The sequence below is a fragment of the Falco peregrinus genome, chromosome 6, assembly GCF_023634155.1.
Source record: "Falco peregrinus isolate bFalPer1 chromosome 6, bFalPer1.pri, whole genome shotgun sequence".
Classification (NCBI taxonomy): domain Eukaryota; kingdom Metazoa; phylum Chordata; class Aves; order Falconiformes; family Falconidae; genus Falco; species Falco peregrinus.
Genome location: NC_073726.1, coordinates 22,972,842 through 22,993,796, shown reverse-complemented (window position 1 = coordinate 22,993,796; position 20,955 = coordinate 22,972,842). Strand labels below are relative to the sequence as shown.

The window sequence follows — 20,955 nt, the reverse complement described above, 5'->3', positions numbered from 1 at the left end:
GTGCAGGTGTCTGTTCATCTTTTAAGTTCCTGGTGTGGAGCTCTAATCTGTATGGTCTACAGAGTCTGGACAGCCAATCTGTCAACCTCAGGGTAGACTCCCCATGTTCAGGCAGGGGCTCATCCTCTGTGCTTCAGGGAGGCCTTGGTTCCTCCATGTGGGCAAGTGACGCAGGGTCTCATTTTTCCACAGAAGATGCTGAACCAGTTTATGGGTCTCATCTGGCCATAGTAGGTTTTAAAGACACTTAGCTCACATGGAAGCACTTAGAGGAAATCTTCCAGCTTGGGATCTGATCCTCATGCCTGGGTGTTGATCTAGTTGCCCATATATAAACTGGATTACATAGCCTGCTGGATCCTCTCTATGGGCACAGGTGTCTTGAAGGTCTGTGTCATGTCCATCAACACAGCTTTGATGTCTCAGTTACCCTGGGACATCCCATCTAACCTGAATGTTTCCTACTACATTTCAAGGCCGTCATTAGACCTGGAAAGGGTCCCTCATCACAGCTTGGTTTTAATGTTTTAAACAGGAATAGACAAAGGAGGAACTTCAGAGCTTAACTAATTTGCAGTGAACTCATGTTCTCCAGGAATGGATTTGCTTTAATTTTTCCTTCATAACTTTTAACATTATATGATTTATTAATTTTTTTAGCCTTCATAAAACATTGTTTCATAGTGATGAAAGTAGAGCATTCTACAAAGCAAGGACTATCCAAACAGAGAGGTGGGTCAAGAAGCAGCATCCTTGCCCTGGATGTAAGAAACCAGTACAGACACAGGTGCCTGGAGTAGCTGGGAACTCTCTTGGTGTGGGATATTCCAGATTACACTAGACATGAGATAGTCGTTTCCAGGCTCTGTTTCTCCTCCTGCTCTGTGTTTAGAAAGCAGATCTGTCAGGGTAGAGAACATCTCTCCCTGATGTCTATCCATGGCTCTGTACCTGGAATCCTGCCCTTGCCCCAAGGCTCCATTTGCTTATGTAATGTAAATAAATCAGAGAAAATTAATCCTGCACTGTGAATGATCTTGGACAGAGCAGCCTACATGCTCCTGCAAAGGACAACCCTTGCTGAATTGTTTTGCCTTCATGACTCCGGTGTTACACAAGGACCTTTGCCTGTTATCTGGGTGGTCAATCCTTCAGCCAGGAGCATGCGGTCCTCTCCATCCCTCATACTCAGACCATCATTTAGAATTAAGTTAGCAAAGGAAAGCAAAGCTGGATCAAAACCACAGTGGATGCACCACAGAGCATTAATCTGGAATGGATTCAGTCTGCAGGTCCACATTGCTTCAAAACAGGTTTCTGGGTTTTGCACAGCCAGGCTCTACTAGATCTACTGTCCTCTACCTGCAAACTCTGTACATCCGTCATAAAACCAGAACTCTTAAAGTATCTTCTTTGCTAACATGCTTGCTAGCCTGGTCCAGATCATGCTTGTCCCTCAAGGCATGCCCAGTATGAAGGATGTTGGAGCCACGGCCTCAAACACATCCAAACACAGCTGGACATGCATAACTTAACTAACTCCTTTTGTGGATTCGCAACCTTTTAGTTAACAAGTCTTACCGGTGAAGACTGGCAGTGCTTAGCACCTCCGGTGACCTATCCTATGGAGATGCTGATCCAGCAGCATTTAATTATCCATGTAGTTTTGATTATGACTCCATCCCAACTGACACTGGAAACATGTCCATGCAGTCATGGAGGTCCCATGAATGCCCAGCACACTTCTTGGGAACCACTTCCTCAAAACCAGCTTTTATTCTGAATAAGTTTAGCATATCCCCTGCTCCCTTCCTTGAGAAGCCAGTAGATGGTACAATCTCTCCTTAATTGCTTTCCCTTCTCTATATGTGTATATGTGATTTGAAAACAGGTTTCCTACCTTGACCATGTACCCCAGTGGTCTGTAGGCTTTGCCCAATGAAACACTGTGTTGTGACTTGTCTCCTACACTGTGTTGTTCAATGGCAGTAATTTTGTTGAGCTACAACCATTTACCAAAGCATGGTCGCTTTCAAACTGTGGGACCAGATTTCATCCTCACTGACCCAGCAATTAAATCTGCAGGTCTGGCGGCAGCTGAAATCAACAGGCAGCTCCAAGGGTATTTTCAGCCTCAGGAACACACCAGAAAAGATGGTGAAAGCCAAGAAGAAATGCTTAATAAAACTCAGAGCATGACCACATTGGCTTCAGTGAAGCCCTTCATGGAGCCAACTTCACTTATTGCAAGTAAGTGCAGCTGCGTGGCTACATGCTTTCCTTCCTTCCAACCATGGCAACTGGTATCTTCTGGAGCACTCCATGAACCCAGTGCTAAATCCTGCTCCCTGGGGCTGGGCAGAAATAAGGCAGTGATGGGATTTCCATTGAGAGCTCCCATGCTGTGGTGCCCTGGTGCTGAGAAGGGCTGATCTGTGGCTTGGAGATGAGGTAAGCTGATGCCCCTGGAAAGGGTGATGGGTGAGGAAAAAGCCAAATACGCATGGCCTCAGTGATGATCACCACTTCCAAAAGGATGCATTTTGAAAGGCTGGAAGATGGCAGCTGTTTCAGGCTTATTTTGTCTCCTCTTTCCCCTCCACGTCCTTTGCAACTTCTAGTGAAACTTCGTACCAGCCAGAAATTACATCTCTGAGACCAAACATCCAAACTATAACAGACTATTTCTGCCCAGGGCCTCATGAACCCTTTAATGGGTAAAACTACTGATTATAGCTAACAGAAAAAACAACCAATTCTATTTCTGTCCCTTTGTGGTGCCTAAGAGAGAGGGGGAGAGAGAAGGGCCAAGGTCCTGCCCTGAAGACATATGAAATACAGCCCTGCTGTACATGAACACCAGTGAGTGGCATCTCCTCACACTGCATCTCCCTCTACACCAGGCAATGGGACAGGGCAACAACATGATTCAAGACTGGACACACTTTTAGGTATTATCAAGCTCCCAGTAGGATCCTGAGCAGCACCAGGCAGCTGAGGTGCAGCCATCATTTTGGGGATGAAGGCTGCTGAGCCACAGGAAGGTGAACTAAGTCCTGCTACTTGCCCATGGGGTGGAGAGAGGTTCATGGCCCACTCTGTAGGCACAGCTGATGGGGTAGTTCCTCAGGAGGCACCATGACCACCTTGGGATGCAGTGGGACACAGTGTCCTGATGGAAAAGCCCAGGAGATGAACCTGATGGATACATGTAAATCCATTAGTGCCTGGCTGAGAATGGTCATCTTTCCAGGGAGAGGACAGTATGGGGCAGTTTTGGCTGCATTTCAGGTCATCTACCCTTTCTTCTGACCATGAACCACTGTAGTGAGCATTACAGTGAGGGAGTGCTTGGCTCAGCTTCGTGCAGACCTGATAATCAATCCAGTTCCTTTGGCACAGAAGAGCTACCAGTCAGATATCCTCTTTCTCCTGTACTCATGGGATAGTGGAAGTTGAGTGCTTTTTCCAGGTCCTATGGGTCTCCCTGTCCCCTGGGATGCTGAAGGAAGCAATAAGCAGCCTTTGACATGACTGACTTGAGTGGTGTCTGGGTAACTGCCTTAAATTTTAGCAGTAACCTGAAATGACCTTCATGCAGAGGGACCCACATCAGCTGCCCTCCTCCAGGTCCATCTCATCTTCAAATTCATGCCACAGCCTCCCATGTACCCTCTGACCTCCTCAACAGGGCTTTGAGTGTTGATTTATAGGAGAAACAGAGTGAAAATATGATGCAGAGTGCTGGTGGGGCGGGGAATAGGAGATTATAGGCCTGGTTGTGGAGGGCTTTCTGCACTTGGTGCTCAAAATCCAAAATCCAAACACACTGCAAGACACGGCAGACTCAAAAAGAGTCCAGACAATTTCTTGCAATTCAGCAAGTCAGAAATTAGTATGTGGCTGCTCAGATTTTGTCACCAGGAGGAGGGCTGGGTAGCATGAGTGGAACTGCCATTGACCCAGGCAGGTGGATGGCACCAGTGCTCTGTCTCAAAGCAGGTACTCACAGAGCCGGATGCCTATCAGTAGAAGGGAACCATCTAAAATGCAACGTCCTGTGCCCCTGCAATGGTTCTGCACAAACTCTGACCCTCCAACACGTACAGGGCAAAGCTCTCTGCGCTGGCCGTGTGGCATCTGAGTGGCTCATCAGCACAAAAGCTGGCCAGTCAGCTCACCAGCTGGCCAGTCAGTACATGTATTGGCCAACCATTACTTCTACTCTAGAAATAATTTAAAAAAAATAAAATCACGTTACACTTTCATACAGAGCAAGACACCCCAATGTTACATACTTTTACAGCCCAAAACAAGATGTTAACCTACAGTTTATGTGTATTGACCTTTATTACCCATGATGGCCCTTTCCCAGAGCTTTGGGAAGAGTTTTAAGTCAAACTCATTGATGATGACCTCCACTTTTCCCCCCATGTAATCTGCTAAGGACCAAACAAATCCCCCAAACCCAGCTAAGCTTAGAACTGCACCCCACCTTCCTCCTGCCCGCCCCCCAGCACTCTCCTGATGTTTGTGGTGTATGTCAAAGACATCATCCATCTGGATTTAAACTCACTTTATATCAAGGCAGCATTTGGGATCTGGGTGGTTTCAGATCGATGGGGCACACCACATGTTATTGAATCGCAGCTGCAGCCGTCGCCAGCCAACAATCCCATTACAGCCCAGGTCTGAGGCAGGAGGGCTCATAAATCGCTCTGATAAGCGATGAGTGTGGATAGGCGCCCTAAATGTTAACAGGATTCTGCAATTGGAGGGTTATTACTACCAGATTACAATCGCTCCTGGCTTTTCAAAGCTCGCAGATTTACAAAACTCCAGCCTGACATTTATCTCCTGCAAACAACCACAAATACTTCCATTTTCTCTGACTAACACCCAACCTTTCTGACTGAGTTGTTTAACACCATTAAGAATTTTATTGCTGCCGGTTTCTCCCTCCCCTTGCCAATTGCTCTGTGACATTTATTAAGAGAACTTGTTAGCCAGCGGAAAGCCATGTAAGGCTCCAATGATCTATATTTAAAAGGTGGGTAATTTGTTTGCATGCCCTCGTTATGTGTGATTTCCATTTGCTTCCCCAGCAGCTCCCCAGGCACAGCAGATAACGGGTCCCTCTCAGCACAAGCGCCGAGAAGCCCACAGCCAATTACCAGGTGAAATGCACTGAATTAAGTGACATTTAGTGAAGTCACTTCTTGGGTGGGAAGTGCTTTTTGGCACTGAGATCAGGGGGACATGGCACTGAAGGAGTTACACGTGCCAGCAAACAGAGACTCAGAACTCGGTTTTGGGTTTGACTTAAAAGCAGCTGGTTTTGCCCCAAGGTGTATAGCTGGCAGTGAACAAACCGGAGGGTGTTTTCACCCAGTCCAGTGTGGTCCAGCCCCACCAGCAAAATGCACAGTGAGAGTTCCCCAGGCAACACCCCGACTGCAACCACACCTGCAAAGACCCCCCAAGGACCCAGGGGTTAATCATCCTCTTGCAAAACATCAGAGACCACTAAGATGGGCACCACAGGGGCAGAGAGTGCCATGGAGCAACAAGGAGCCTCATGCCCATCCCACTATGGAAATACACTGCCAGATGCCCTGCCTTGGTCCTTGCTGCCTGCTTTGCTCTGCCAACCCCATTACTGTGTGGTAAAGTGGTGACTGTGGGGCAGTGGGGGGTCCCTGGACCAGCCCCACTTATTTGTGCAGGGAGGGATGGGGGTGGCAGAATGTGGCCTTTTCCCACCCGGGTCCAACACATGTGTGGGGGTTTGGGGGTGTTTCCCTGCAGCCCCTTGCCTGCAGCCAATGGACGAGGGTTCCTGCCAGCACTATGCCCTGCTCTGGTATTACCATGCAGAGGCAGACACCTGCCGACCCTTCATCTTTGGGGGATGCCGAGGAAACAGCAACCGCTTTGAAACCAAGTGGAAATGTGAGCGGCAGTGCAAAACCTCAGCAGGTAAGGCAGCTCCTGAGCCCTCCAGCCCTCCTCTTCCTCCAGCCAGGAGTGAGGTCAAAACAGGAAAACCTATCCACCACGTGCCTACGGTGGCACATTGCCTTATGGTGCCCCACCAGAACCAAGAAAGGACTTGGAGGAGTGCCTCTAGTTTGCAAGGTCTCATTCCCCTCCCACTCCCAGCTCACTTTGGTCCCCTCCAGCCCCTCCTAGGAGCTCCTGGACATCTCATCCCTCAGGCCACATCCACTGATGGGATGTGGGTGGACTTGTGGGTGATGAGACGTGTCCACCTGGGCATCAGCACTGGGTTCTGATACTTTGCACTCCTCAAACTCAGTCACCTTGTGTCTTCTGAGAGCTGAGGTTTGCAGGATTTCAGGGCCTAGTGCCCTCTGAACCCTCAACTGCTTCATCCAAGCACCTCTGGCATCTCCAGCCATCAAGGACCCCAGGCAGAGCCTGAAGCTGGTGGAGCTGCCCTAATCTGGGCAGTCCCAAACATCCCTGCATTGAAGTAGCACCTCATCCAGGGGTTCAAAGGGGAAAACTCACTCCTGGAAGCCCAGATGGGCTCCCCTTGCCAGATCTAGTGTTGGTGGGGTCAGCCTGCATTGCTCTTCCTCATCACCAGGCATGTGGTAGCTCACCACAGGGGAAATGTGTTCCTGCCAGCCCCTACTGCCAAGCAGTACATGAGCAGTGGCTGAAACCAGCCTTCCTAGAAAGATGCTCCTCTCTCAGACTTCCTTCTGTCTGGAGACAATCTCTCTGGGCATCAGGAGAAATGATTCTCCACAATACATTAAAAAAAAAAAAAAAAAAAAAAACCTCCAGTGAGGTTCACCTTCTCTGTTTTTGAAGGCATGTTAAAAAGAGAAAGACATTAAAGGGAGAGATCTGTAATTTCGGGTGCATTTCAGAGTTTTCAGGTGGTCTGTGTTTTGTTGATTGTTTTTGAGATGATCACCTATTATGCATAATCAATAGCATTGCACAGGCTGTTATCATCCACTTGAATCTTTCTGATACGCAATGGACTTTCACATCCTGGCCTTCCTATTCTGCAAGGAAGAAGGCAGTGCAAATACTTACTGCTCTAAGTCCGGTTTAAGACAGGCAATGCCATCCTTGAAGAGCTGAAGCGCTCTCTGGGGAGAAGGAGTACACACTGCCTGGCCAGGAAGGAAGGATTTGCTGCCCCAGTGCAGCCAGCCCAAACTGGGTGCCCTTTCGGGTCCCCCTGTGCTGCAAGAGTCAGCATCTCTCCTTGGGCTCCGTGGGGAGCTCATCTTTGCTTGTTGACCATAAGGACTGTCAAGGTAGACCCGTTGACCCATTTAGCCTGGCCAGTGCCCACGATTTGTGGCCTGCTTCTTTGCAATGTACTGCATGAGGGGAAGCCACTCTCAGTGCTTTAAATCCAGGCACCAGGTAGCAAATGAACCTCTTCCTGGCCGACACCTTACCCCAGGGCATAAGCATTAAGAGACAGTGTAGGCTTCACCAAGGAGCTGTAGATACCTCCAGCACTGTGTCTGCACTCCCTTTCTGGGGAGAACCAACCACTGGGGCGTAAGAGTCATCCAAACCCAAGCCAGGTCCATGGGTCCTGTATGTGCCCATTTCTCCTGACTGACCCCAAATAGTGCCAGGAGCTGGCCCAGACAGAGACATTTGCTTTACGGATGTCTGACATGTTGTGACATGACCTGTCATAGCCAATCCCATAGTGTCAGGGACGTCCCCACTCATTGTGAGCATGGGAGGTCCAAGAGGGAGCCCAAGCTGCAGCCAATCTCCAACGTCCCCTTTGTTTTCTCTTTCCTCACTTATGAAAACCAGTCAGAGGGAGGTGATCAGCTGCAATTGCCTTGTTTAAACCAAAGAGAAATGGAGCTGTGAGAAGTCTCTCCAGGACACCTCGGAGACTGGGAAAGCAAGACAACCCATTTAACGTGAAGAGGCAAGGGATGCTTGAAAAAAAAATGTTGGAAAACTGTAATTATGAGCAAGAAATAAAGTGGTATGAGGAGAGAGAGACATCTGATTGCTCAGAAAAGCCGAAATGTCCAGAGGCTCAGGACTGCACCACTCACCCTGCAGAACTACTGTGCAAAACCAGGTAACACATACGCCTGGGTTTATTTTTGTAAAATAAAAGTGTGTTAATGCTGTGGTGTATAATTCTAGTTCATAATTCACCTGGAAGCAGTAACTCTTTGAGAAAGGCAGAGAGAAAAAATTATAGAAATAGAAATAGGAATTTCTATTTCCCCATGTTGGACCGGGTGGGCAGGTTGAGCCCCATCCCATGGCCTCTCAGCTTGACCTTAAACCCTCCATGGCCTTTAGCAAGTCCCACCTTCTCCTTCACTTGACCATTCCTTGGGAAGATCCCAAACTGTAGAGTAAAAAGAAAACAGGGCTCAAAACCAGGCTTCTCCCTGCAAAATGCCACCTCCAGGTCCTCAAGGTGTTTGAAGCTGCTGCCCGGAGAGGTGTGGAAATCCAGCAAGTTGGAGGCTAAGCCTCTGCATTTTGGTGGGCACATGGACCCAGCTGAGGAGTCCTATCCAACAGCATCTCCTCCAAGTGCACACTATGGCACAACATGCCAGCCCCTGGGAAGGGTCACAGCAGCTCCGATGGCATGGAATTCTCTTCTGGCTTTTGAAATTTTTACAGTTTGCCAAAGAAAGAGCAGAAGAAAAATGCTGTGCCTTTCCCATGAGCAAGGAAAATTGCTGTCAAGTTGCTACCAGGTAGGAAACCTGGAGTCTAAAAATGACACCTCGGAGATGTGGTACGGGCCAGCTGACCGTGTCATTGCTGCTCATGTTATCGGCTTGGTGGGACTCTCCCCAGTATTTTGGTGCTAGCATTTTGGCCTCCGAGTCCTTTGTCTGGGGAGCCCTGCTGTGCCCTGGCAAGGTGAGCATCCATGGGTGCAAGCTGCAGTTCCTCTCACCATAACAGGTCCCCAGCAGACATGCCCAGGATTTCTGTGAACAATCATTCTTATGTCCCATATAAACAAAAAAATATTTTCATTGAAGAATGTACATTGCATTGCATCTTCAAGGATTGCAGTGGAACTGCCTTTCCTCCCCCAGACACCCTTGGTTGGGAACATAATGGCTAAATGAGGATTCATGGTGGAATGGGATTGCTGGGGACATGGTTAGGAAATCAGTGGGTTTTATTAAAAATTTTCTGCACAATTTGCCAAGGCTGAACTCAGATTTCCCTGGTTTCTGAGTCGCCTCATTGCTACTGGTAGCATAGGTAGAAGGATTCCCCTTACCCACAATGTCCCAGGAACCGAGGAAAGACAAGCAGAGCTTTCTGGGATCTTTTTTACTTAAAAAAAATAAAATAAAATAAATAGAATTTGGTATATGTTGACAACGATACAAGTGCCATTTTCAGACTGACATCTGCAGGCTCTCCTCTTGAAATGATGTTCTGTATCAAAATGTACTTTGGCAACAAAAATATTCCCTCAGAAAAGAAATAAGATGTTCCCAGCTGAGCAAAGCAATGGGCTCAGTGTCACCCAAAAGAAAGCATTTACGCACTTCCAGGTAAGGCCACGGCATCCAGAAACAGATGTTTTTCTGAGAAACACTGTACATTTTCACATTTCCCCGGCATCTCATTGATAAGGGACACTTCACGAGGAAGGCTGCATGATGCTGATGTCTGCAGAGCCCCGGCTGGACTGGGGAGCTCGCAGGGTGCCTGGCTGTGCAGGTGTTGCAGCTGCTGACCCTAGAAGACACAGAGTGACATGAACTCCAGCTCCTGCATCAGCCCAGGAATGTTGAGACCATCCGGGTAAGCAAAGCATTTGCAACCACCAGGAAAAAAAACTTTGTTCCTAAATTGCATTGACAAAAATAATCCTTGTGCACAAGAAAAGGGAGCCCTAATGTAGCGCCAAGACCCACAAGTTCAAGTTCATTTGTCACCCTAGTATCAAAATCTTTATTTAGGTGGGACCTTGCCAAGGGTACAAGTTGCTGAACACCCAAATTGTGCAGAGGAAACAGCATTTTGGAGCCTTGAAAGCGGGGGGAAGGAACTTAGCCATATGAAAGGCTGGGGATGCACTTCCAGAGAGGTTCCCTCACATTGATTTGATTTGGGATATCTTTGCTTGCAAACCCCTGTGCTCCAAACAGTCCTTTCTGATGCAAACTAGCCCATGGCTGGACTGAAGCAAAATTATCTGTATGGGTAAAAGGGGACACATTGTAAACACAGAGTTAAGAAATGACCAATAGCCCAATTAACATTTTAACAGTGTCATAGTTCTCACTATTTAATTAATACAGAAAAAGCTCATTAATAATATTTATTATTGTAAGAAAGAAAACCTTGGCATCTCCCTTTTCTCTGGTGTGGTGCTCACCCTACATGTATCCCTGCAGTGAAGACACCAATGGCCTCTAGCAGAAATAACGGGTTGTCGTGCTTGAGCAGCCACCATCAGCTGACCCAGGGTGTGAGGTCAGTTCAAAGCTTGTGGTGTTTTACTAGTGCCAGCAGAGAGAGAGAGAGAGAGAGAGAGAGAGTGTGTGCGTGCACGTGCGTGTGCGTGTGTGTTTATGGGGCTGCAGTAACTTTGCACCAGCTCTATTCTGACCCGGTTCTGGATGTTCCCACACACCTCCCTGTCCTTGGCTCCTCCTGGGATGTTCAAGACTGTGTGTTACCCAGGGTCCAGCACTTGGCCAGCCCTGCCCAGGTCCATGGGGATTGGCCCAGCAAGGTAGGAAGGTTTTCCCAAGGGGGGGGGGGTAAAAAGAAAGGCTTTGGGTTGGTCATCAGAGGAAACTCTAAACTGTGCCTCATCCTACCAAGCCAGCCTGTGTGTGGCTGCACCATCTCTGGTGATATGATGATACATGGGGCATATCTACACCCTACAGACTACCGCTTGTGTGGATTTGGTGTGCAAATCACCCGATGTCCCCAGCACATGGCTCAGGGTCATTAGATGGCCTGTCCCTGTCCCACAGCTTGGCTGGCATTGCATTCATTCAGCTCCTTAAATCCTCCCAGGACATCTTTTGGGCGTTTGCCCCCAAGCCTTATCTCTGCCCTCCCTGTGTGCTGCAGTGTTGGGTTCCCACCAGGACAATGGAGATGTTTCCAGGAGATTCTAAGAGCCTTTCTCCAATTCAGGGTGCAACAACATCACCTCCTGTGAACCACTGCCACCAGCCAGCTCATTAATAACTCCAAGTGGCACTTATTTATCAAAACCAAGAGGAGAAAGACTTCTTCCATCTTGTGGTTGTTCCCCTAGAGAGCCTAACCCCTCATTTCACTTTCCCACTCCAGCTATCAACTCAATCAGGGCATTAGAAGAGAAGGGTGCATCGCTGTGGGCTGGCAAATCCCTTGGCAGGCATGTTAAGTTGACATCAAGTCTGAGGAGACAGTAGGAAAAAGTAATTGCATGATGATTTTATAGCCGTGAGTCAGCAGCACAGTGAGGGTCTGGAGGCAGAAGTAGGTGAGCAAATGGACATGGGGAACCTTGGACCTGCCTGACAACATCAGGAATTTCTCTTTCTGCCTCATTATTCTCAGACACCAAACAAATGGGCCAACACCTTCATTTTTACTTTTGAGACCAGTGTCATCACTTACAATAAGACTTCACCTTTCTAAGTGCAGAACTTCTTGTCAACTTTTGGTCCAAGCTTGGTGAGGAGTACACATGTCCCAAAGCCAAGCCTGGGGGACAAATTTGGCCTCCTGGCTTCGTGGTCAAGATGTAGCCAAAGGAGAAGGTCATAGTCTCTCAGCAAAGGTGATTTGGCTCAAGACCCTTCACAATAAACCGTGCTTATGGCACAGGCCAAAGCAGTAGCTCACCAGGGAGCCAGGTGACTTAATCCAGATTTGCAAGCGGCCGGAAGACTTGAGAAGTGAAAACCAATATTGTGGGCAAGTATATAAGATCAAGCTGTTCAGTCCTCTTCTAGGTGTATTAAATGCAGTTCGAATTTCCCATCAGTGCTCTGGAAGCTTAGGCATAATAGGAAATTGGTAACTTGATTTTTTTTTTTGTAAATACATCTAGCTTTAAATGTTTACTATTGATTTGCCATCTCAACTACTTTGGCAGGGCCAAAATATTACCGGAATGCATCCTTGGTGTTTCTTTGGAAATGTCATGTCATTCTAATTGAGTTTCTTGAAATTATTTGATTGCAGGGTGGAGGAGACTTTTAGGACTGAACGATTTGCTGATGAGCCGGATGCTTTCCAGGTGCAGGGAGCTGGGGCTGCTCCAAACAGGGTGAAGCCAGAAGATTCCTGAACACACATTGGAGAAAGGACTTAGAAAGCAAAGAATATTGCTACAAGAAGTCATTTTTGACAAGCACAAATTGCATGCCGCAAACATGTGAAAAGCTGGGGGTTTGATACACATAAAACCGGCTTCACAAACCCTCGTGGAGTTTGCAAAGTGGAGGGCAATTTTGGAGCACAAGTGACCCTATCATTTGCTTCGTACGGATCACACAGCTCCAGAGCTGAGCCCATGTGTCTGTATCTGTGAATATATATGCACCTATAGCTTGAGCACACTCAGCCCCTTTGCAGGAGGCTGTTTCTTGTGCATCTAGCCAGCAAAGTCTTGCAAGAAGGTGCAAAGGAGAAACTCTCCTCATCGCAGCGTTCAATGTCCACAGGCAGTTCCTTAGCAACCCTGACAAAAGAAAATGGATCACAAGAGATGAAGAGGCCGGGCCAGTGTAATTTGGTAATTTGATAATGATACAGTCCTTCAAATGGCCTCCAGCACTGACAGCTGGGCCCCAAGCATCATCCAGCATCCTCTGGCTGCGCCCGGCAGATTGGAGCAGACAGGCTGTTTGGGAGAGAGCTGACAAAAGCTCCTGTCTTCACTCCTGCCAGAGTCAAAAGCAACAAAAAAGTTCATCGCTATGTCACCAACCTGAATTGCACTTAGCTAGGTTAATTAATTGCATGGTATTTTTAGAGCAGGAGTAATTTAGGCTCTGGAGACGCCGTGGAGGCAAACGGCCATGAGTTAATGCAGGGCTGGACCTGAGCACTGGCAAGTCCATCTTGCAAAAACCTCCACCACATCCTCCGTGCTTGGGCTCTGTGGGGGGCGGGGGAGTTTTGCATGCCATCTGCAGCTCTTTTGGGTGATATCCATCGGGTTTTGGAACAATAGTAATCACTATGTCCCTGTATTGGTATCTACAGCCTCTTGCTGGTAAACACTATACCCTGCCCACGGCAAGGGTAGAATTGAAACCCAACAGCCACAACACCCTCGAGAAGGAGGGGAATGTTGAAAAAAACAGAAAAAAACTTCTGTGCCAGGAAGGCAGGTGTGCTTGTCTGAGCTGGGACAAGCAGGAGCAAAGTCAGGAGGAAAGTCAAGGAGAAACTCTCCCCATCCAGGAGCCACTGGTCCTGCAGGAGATGCCTCAGGCATTCTGTCTCATTTTGCACCCCAGACCACCCCGGTAAATCCCACTTGATCCCTCAGGCTTCCTAGGGGATGAGTGAGGAGCCATTCCTGACTTGGGCATCCCTTAGCCCAGGACCCTGAGCCCCACTGGTGGGCCCTACATCCCCCAAATGTGTCCCACCCTGCCCCTGAAACCACCCCAAGCACCTCTCCATGGATCATGGAGTCAAGGGACCATCCCATGGCCACAATCCTAGTGGCAAAGAAATGCTAACCCATCTGTAGAGAAACAACCATTGTATTTCTTGAGCAATGTCTCTCCCACCCGCCTCATCCAGCTGCTGCAACCTTACCAGTGGGAGTGATCCCTGATTTCCTCTTCACTCCATGGGATATAAATAGGTTTTATGTTTAGGACCTGCTATGGGGATAAATGCCTTGAGGCCAGAGCCACTCCTGCATGTGGATCCAGACTCCTGCTGACTCCCTTTACATTTATTTTTTTCTTGATTTCTTTCCAACCAGAGATGTGATGCCCATGTACCTGCAGGCACATACGATGTGTACAGATAGGTGCAAACACCTCTTTGAAGAAATGGTAGGAGGTGCAATAGGAAGCAGATAAAAACATTGCAGCAAACACTTGGGAAAGAAAATTTGGAAGATTTAAGATTATTTTTTCTTCTCCATTGCTTTTTTTTTTTCCTCCCTTTGGAGGGGAAGCATCAAGAGCCAAGCTTTATTTCATGCCTAAAGGTTGTCAGTGGTGAAGCTGGTCTTGGGGCTTGGCCCAAGTGATTCTTGGAGAAGCAAATATAGCAATCTGTACAATAGCCCCAGCCCATTTTATCCCAGAGAGGCTTTCTGATATCACATTGGCATCAAAAGCTCAAAGCAGAGCTAATTAATTGCCAGGAACATGAAACACTGAAGGTGGGGTGGGGGGCTGCTCATTACAGGCAGCCAAGTGCTTTGTGTATGACCAGGGCTGTAAATCCCCTGTGATGCCACAGCAGCAGCAAGGGTCTCAGGGCCAAGAAGGTGAAAAAAGAAAGACAAACTAACAGTTCACCCCTTGAAAAACTAACAAATTCCATGTCCCCAGCTCCTCTCCTCCCTCTGCTGAGGTCCCAGCTCGAAGCGATGGGGCTTTCCAATCCCTCAGTGCCTGCAATATGGCCACCTTGGAGAGACACACAGAGACTTGCTGCTTGTGACCTGTCAGAAGGAGTGAAAATCATCCCAAAATGGGGTTATGGGGAAGAGAAACCCACCAAAAGTCAGCCTCATGGGAGAGGAAGGGCCATTCACTGGGGGGTTACAGAGAGAGATGGGAAAAGGGCAACCTCGCATTACAGCACAATCCTTCCCCCTCCACAGCCTTGAAAACGCAAATTGCGTCTTAGAGATTATTAAAGAAGTGACAAAGCAAACCAGAAAACTCCCTTCTGTCCCTCTATGGACCTACAGTGCATCCGTGTCTGACTCTTCTGTGCAATTCTGGTGCTGGAAGTGGTAAACAGGACCGCGCATTGCATTGCCTTTGCCTCCCTGCGCCAGGCAAGACTTCTGTGCTGGTATTTGGGGCATGCATTTTGCTTTCAAGGCTTCTGGTATGATATGACCAAAAGTCACTTCATCTTATTTTTCCCAGTAGCGGAATGGTTGTAGTGATGAAACTTTAATAAGATCCTCTTTGGCTGCCCACATTTGGGCTTTAAATGATGATTCACAGAAGGAAATTGAGGCTGGCAAGAGAGGCTGCAGAGAGGTGGGAAGGTGTCCTGCTCCTGAAGAGACAGACGCACAAGGGAGATGTGTGAGGGTACTCATGACAAAACCTATATTTTTTGTAAGTTTGCTAATTTTCAGAGAAACTTCGGAGTTTGAGTCCCCTCTGCCACCATCCAGCTCTCAGGAGTGCCCCAGGCTGTTCGTGGCACAGCTCCCTCCTTCTCCAGGGTCAGCCGGGGTTATTTTGAGTTTTGCAGCAAAATCTCCTCTCTGGTCCCCTGAGAAAGCAAAGACCGAAGCAGGGATCTGCAAGCCGCAGTAGCCAGCCAGTGACAGTTTAAACGGTCTGGTTTGCTTTTAAAGCAGACTAATAGGGATGAACCAGGCAGTTTGACTTTCTTCATCTTTCTCTCTTAGGTGCTGCCTTCTCTTTCCTATTTTCCCCTAATAAAATCACTGTGAAGATTCCATGTCTGGCGTGCAGATTTGCCTCCTGCAAGGACTTTGTAGTACACTAAGCCTTCCCAACAGCAAAGTGTTTTATGGGTAAATAAAGCACAGAAATATACCCTAGTATATGCTAAGGAGTTGGAGATGGCTTTCACTGTCTGGCTTCAGCAGTGACCTGCTGAATGACAGGAAACACATTCACCTCCATGCCCCAGCTTCTCTCAGGTAGATATTGTCCATCTGCAGAAAAAGAATAAGTAGACTGACATTTACATGGGTCATTCTGGCAGGAGGATTCAGTTTTGATGGGGACCCATGTGTATACACCACTCCTTCAAATGTAGTATGTCTTTAGGGTTTTGATTGCTTTTCACCTTTGCAGTCATGGAGATGATCTGTCTCAAGCCTGGCTGCCCAGGAAAGCAATTTGTTAAGCATTGAGTCACTTTGCGCCCTTCAGTCTGCTCTTGTGCCCTGGCTCCCTGAGACCTTTGGGATCCACTGCCACCCAATTCAGTCCAATGGGGTGAGGTTCAACCCCAATCATGTGAAGATGGACCCATGGTGGAAGTGGGTAACTGCACTTGTCACCCCCCCATGCAAGACTGAAGCAGTAGCTGCAGACACCTAAGAGCCCAAGCGGCAGCTGGCACTGACAAACACCCCCTCAGGGTCCCACAGGATCTCCTAGTATGGGAATCAGCCCTTCCCCAATGTCCCCAAGTCACGTTATTGCAGCCACAGGCTGGGAAATGCTGAACATCCCGTTTCCAACCATTTACACACAATCCATGGGCCCAGCCTGAAGCATCACAGTGGATAAAAAACACACATTCACATGTTCTCCCTCCATCACACATGCTTTCCTCTCAACCTCAGGAAAGCTTCTGTAAAAGAGGACCACCACCCCACCAGAAGGGATGGGATGGTTGCAAAGGTAGAGCAGCCATCACTTGTGTGGGGGCAGCTAAATAGACCTTACCCTATCCCAGCTTACAGTCTTCATATAGTTTAATTTACTTTTTTAGATGCGCTGAAGTAAGTTAAAGACCTCACCACCTCTGGGAGAAAGTGAGTTTTAGGAAGGCTTAATTAATATACTTTGACATCGTGCCTTTCCTTAACCTATATTCCCTTCCCCAGGTACCTGAATCACAAGTTCCCAGTGATTTTGGCAATAGCAAGGCTTCAGTTTTTACCTGAACACCTGAAATTCCTGGAGGTGATGTTGGACACCAAGTCCTTGTGTCAGAGGGGTTCACCAGGCTTTGATTTCTGGGGTACCAGTTTTGCCCTACCTTTGGGGGCAGGGGATGCTAGACCCACGACCCATGCCAGAAGCAACAACCTTTCCACATCTTTTATATCCCTCAGATAATCTCCTCTGAGCAGGTGACAACTGAGTCCAAAATGCCACCAGAGGTATTTTCAGCTGTTCCCCCAGCCCTTTTTAAGTGCTTCTTTAATCCAATGGGATGTGATGCCAGAGCATGGGGTGGAGACATCCTGCTCTGGTAGACAGAAGGGAACCCACTTTCTGAGCACCCACACACCACTCATGATGCACATGTCACCCAGGTCAGCACCCAGAGCTCCCATCCCACATGTATTTACATGGTCAACCCCGTTCTTCAATCTCCAGACCAACAAAATCAGGGGTGGTGAGTTCATAACCCAGCCTGAAGCATGCAGGGCCATCAGTCGTCTAAGCCAAACAGGGTCCAAGGGTCTCCCAATCATTCTGCAAGGACCATAGCAAACATCTGCAGCCCTCAGGGGGCAGAAGGATGCAATACACACCTCTCCAAGGAGGCATGATGGGAGAGAAACACTGGCAAAGCCCTCACTGTCCAGCCCATGCACAAAGCTTTCTTCCATGGGTAGTCAATCCCAGGTTGAGTCAAACCTGGGTGGAGCTTAGCACCACCCAAAGAATTGCATATATTTCAAAAAGCTAGTTAGATACCTCCTGCCAAGCTTCAGGTCTTGCCCTGCAATGTCCCCTGATCCACCAACACTAATTAAGCTACCAGGTAACGGTGCTGACTCAAGCCCTTCTTACCCCGTGGACGTCAAGGAAAGGCAGGACACAAGCCAAGCAGGGGGAAGCGAAGGCTGCTGAGGATCAGCACTCATGCATCCACAATGACCACAAGGGGAAATCATTTTTAATGGACCTCCACCACAGGGGACAGGTTGGAAATAGCTCTCATCTATCACTGCTTCCTCACTGCAGAGCATGAGCTGAAGGGTTTCATCAGCTCCAGGGACCATGCAGCCCTTAGAGAAAACTCGTGCCTCTGCAATAAATGAGCCCACAAGTGTTTGCCAGAGGGAAGGGAGAGAGGACTGCGGGCCAGATGGTGTTTTCCCTCTCTTTTGCTGGGAAGAAGTCCCTCTAAAGGAGTTTCCTACCCAGCTCTTTGTGTTAAAGTCTGCAAGTGGGTTTGCTTGCCCAGAAATACGTCCAAAGTCTCCAAAGATTTGGATAACCAAACTGCCTTCCAGGTCCCAGTGAAGGAGGGGAAAAGAAAACGTCAGTCCAGGAGATGAAAGCTTCAAATGAAAATGAAAGAGGAGTGAATTACTGGAGTGGTGGATCCTGATGTGTCTCAGCCAACAGCTGTAGGTGATTAAGGGGAAAATGCTCAACCCAGGACTGAAGCCAAAGGGGAGCTCTCAGTGTTACTGGTCGCTGCCTCTCAGATAACAGCCAGCATCTTCAGGGGCTGGGAAAGAAGCTCAAAGATGCTCATCCTAGAATATCCACAATCATGGCTCCTCTTCTCCAAAGGAGCTGCTCTGACCATCACTGGTGTGGTATAGGAGCAAGAACATCTCCCCTTCCTAACTTGGAGCCCATCCAGGGCCACTGTTGGCTGCTATTACTTTTCTTGTGGTTGCTCAGAGGATTTTCCCCACTTTTGGTAGAATTTGTTCCTTTCGAGGGATAACTGCACAGCACCAGCCCTTTGCTGGAAGAAGATAACAATGGCATTTCCAAGCAGGTTTCAGAGAGGAGCTCTGATAAGCAGGCAGGGCTGAGCAGGGTTCTGGGGCCACCAGGACCCCCCATCCTAGCTGCAAATCTGTGGTGGCCATCAGAGGGACCCTCCACCAGAGACCTGACTCCTTCGGGTGTCTCATGTCAGGCTCACCTGGAGCAACACCTGCTTCCAGCAGGGAGATCTCCATCCCCATCCTTTTTGTAGCACAAAGCACTCTTGCTTGCAAACCAGTGCCATGGGGCATTTCAGGAGACCTCTGACCACACCAGGACCAGAGCGCTACTGGGAACCCAGGCTAGGGGTGTTTCCTGACTTGCTGCTGCACGGTGCAATCTGAGTTAATTCTGCTGGACCTCAGTGGGTTTGGGAGTTTTAGGGTGTTTTTCTTCAAGACATACATTATCCCTACCTCCATGCTGCACCTGGGACCATGCTACCACATCCTGGAAGAAGTTTCACAAAATTTCAGTCTTCCATAGATTTTCCTGCCTGCATGGGAGAAGAAAACCCTCTAGAGATGGGAAACCAGGCAGAGGTAGACCAGTGTGAGCAGGGCAATTCTGTCCCTGCTTTGGATGGCAGTTACAAGCGGCGACCTGGAGCAAAATGCTGCCAAGGTGCTGCACCAGCCCCATTCTTCAAACAGAAACACATTAATTAGGATAACACTGTTAATCAGTACCACAAACCCCAACAGGCATTAAAACCTCTGCATTTAAAATATCTTTGCACCAAGTGCCTGGCTACCTGGAGCAGCAGGGGGAAAAGTATGTCTGCGTGATCCTCCAAAGTCCCGGCACTGGCAACAGCCTCTTTTTTGGGTGACTCTTCCCAGGCTGTCAGATTCAGACATCTTCCCTCCCCCGCCCCCTTTTTCCCTTCTGAATGGGGAGAGGCACCGCAGCCCTGTGACGTTGCCAGCTCCCTCTGATTTCATTTTAATGAAATCATACCCAAATGAAGGCTCCACGTCTGGAGTTACGACGCAAACCCCGTGATCGCTCATTTTTATATATACACGAGGGAGGGGAAAAGCGTTTCCATAGAGAGAAAAAATATCACAGCCCTCTTAATAACAATAAAAGAAAAGCAAGGGTGCAGAAGTTGAGGGGACCGCGCCTGATGCCTCTCTCCTCAGAGTGAGACCGCAGAAACCCCTTCCCATCCCGACCACCAAGGACTACCAGGTGAGTGCCTGGATTTCATTTACTAACCAGCAGCCACCTTCATTTGCACAAACTTTAAATATTTCAGTGCTTTCCTCGGGAGATCAGGTCCCACATTTCTCTGAAAAAAAAAAAAAAGAAAAAAGAAAAAAGAAAAAAGAAAAAAATAGCAGGACAGGGAAAAGCAATTCAAGATAATTGTGTTAAGAGAATCCCCTCACTATCACTCCTAAGCAAAAAAAATTCTTTTTTATTATTATAAAAATTTTTTGAGACCAATCAGGCTGGGCAGCATGGGAAAGGTTTGGAAATTGTGGGAAATTGAAAAGTAGAGATATAAATCACTGCTATGATTAAAGGAATGGGGAGGTGACAAGGGCACAGCCCTGTCCCCACTGGGTCAGCTTGAATTTTGGAGCCCAAGAATCAGCATTGTCAGGAGAGATTCATTAGGAAAGTGGAGGCAGCATCAGACAGAAAGAGTTTTAAGAGTCTATAGGTCTCATCCACAGTAGTATTTTATTCCAGACTTACTTTTTGACGGGGAAGAAAATAGCTTTAATCCAGCGCCTCTGCTGCCGAGGAGCCCAAGACAACCAGCACATAGCTTTGTCCCCACTTTGCCGGAGCTGCCTTGCTGGAGCAATAGACTTTCCTCTTTAAAGCTGAGAGCAGATCTTCAGCTGACACAAATAGTCCTGCCGCGGCTGTCGGCACCACCTCAATATAATGCCTGTAAATTGCTCACGGGCATCCCGGCAATTTCCACCCTGAGGAATGGCACCCGCAGGTCACCCTCCGGCAGCGGCAGATTTAACTCAGACTTCCTCAGATCCACCGCATGTGGGGTTTCTTCTTTTCCTGCTTTTTTCGGGGGCCGGGGGAATTGCATTTCAGCCACGTTACCCCCTTGTTCTGCCTTTCCCCTCACTCAGCCAAGGTCCCCAAAGAGTTTTGCTAAGTGTAAAAAGCCCGAGCTGGCTGCCGGGCCAAGCCACCCGTTTGAGGCAGCTGTGAACCAGGCAAGGAGGAGCCGCTGCTCCGTGGCTCTGGAGAGGGCAGCGGCAGCTCACACCAGCTCAGTCTCTCCCAGCAGCTGTGCCAGCTCTGCAAGGCCTTTTGAAGATATTCTGCCTCTCCACCCGGC

General features: G+C 48.3%; 1 protein-coding gene across 1 annotated transcript in view; it reads left to right on the top strand.

The window, feature by feature from the left end:
• Positions 1–6,465, top strand: part of LOC101923239 (collagen alpha-1(VII) chain-like) — a 116,318-nt gene extending 109,853 nt beyond the window's left edge. Inside the window, exons 86-89 of the mRNA XM_055807686.1 lie at positions 2,086–2,250; positions 5,106–5,177; positions 5,809–5,979; positions 6,401–6,465. Coding sequence (XP_055663661.1) covers positions 2,086–2,250; positions 5,106–5,177; positions 5,809–5,979; positions 6,401–6,465 — 473 coding nt within the window. The remainder of the gene's footprint in view (positions 1–2,085; positions 2,251–5,105; positions 5,178–5,808; positions 5,980–6,400) is intronic.
• Positions 6,466–20,955: the final 14,490 nt, after the last annotated feature.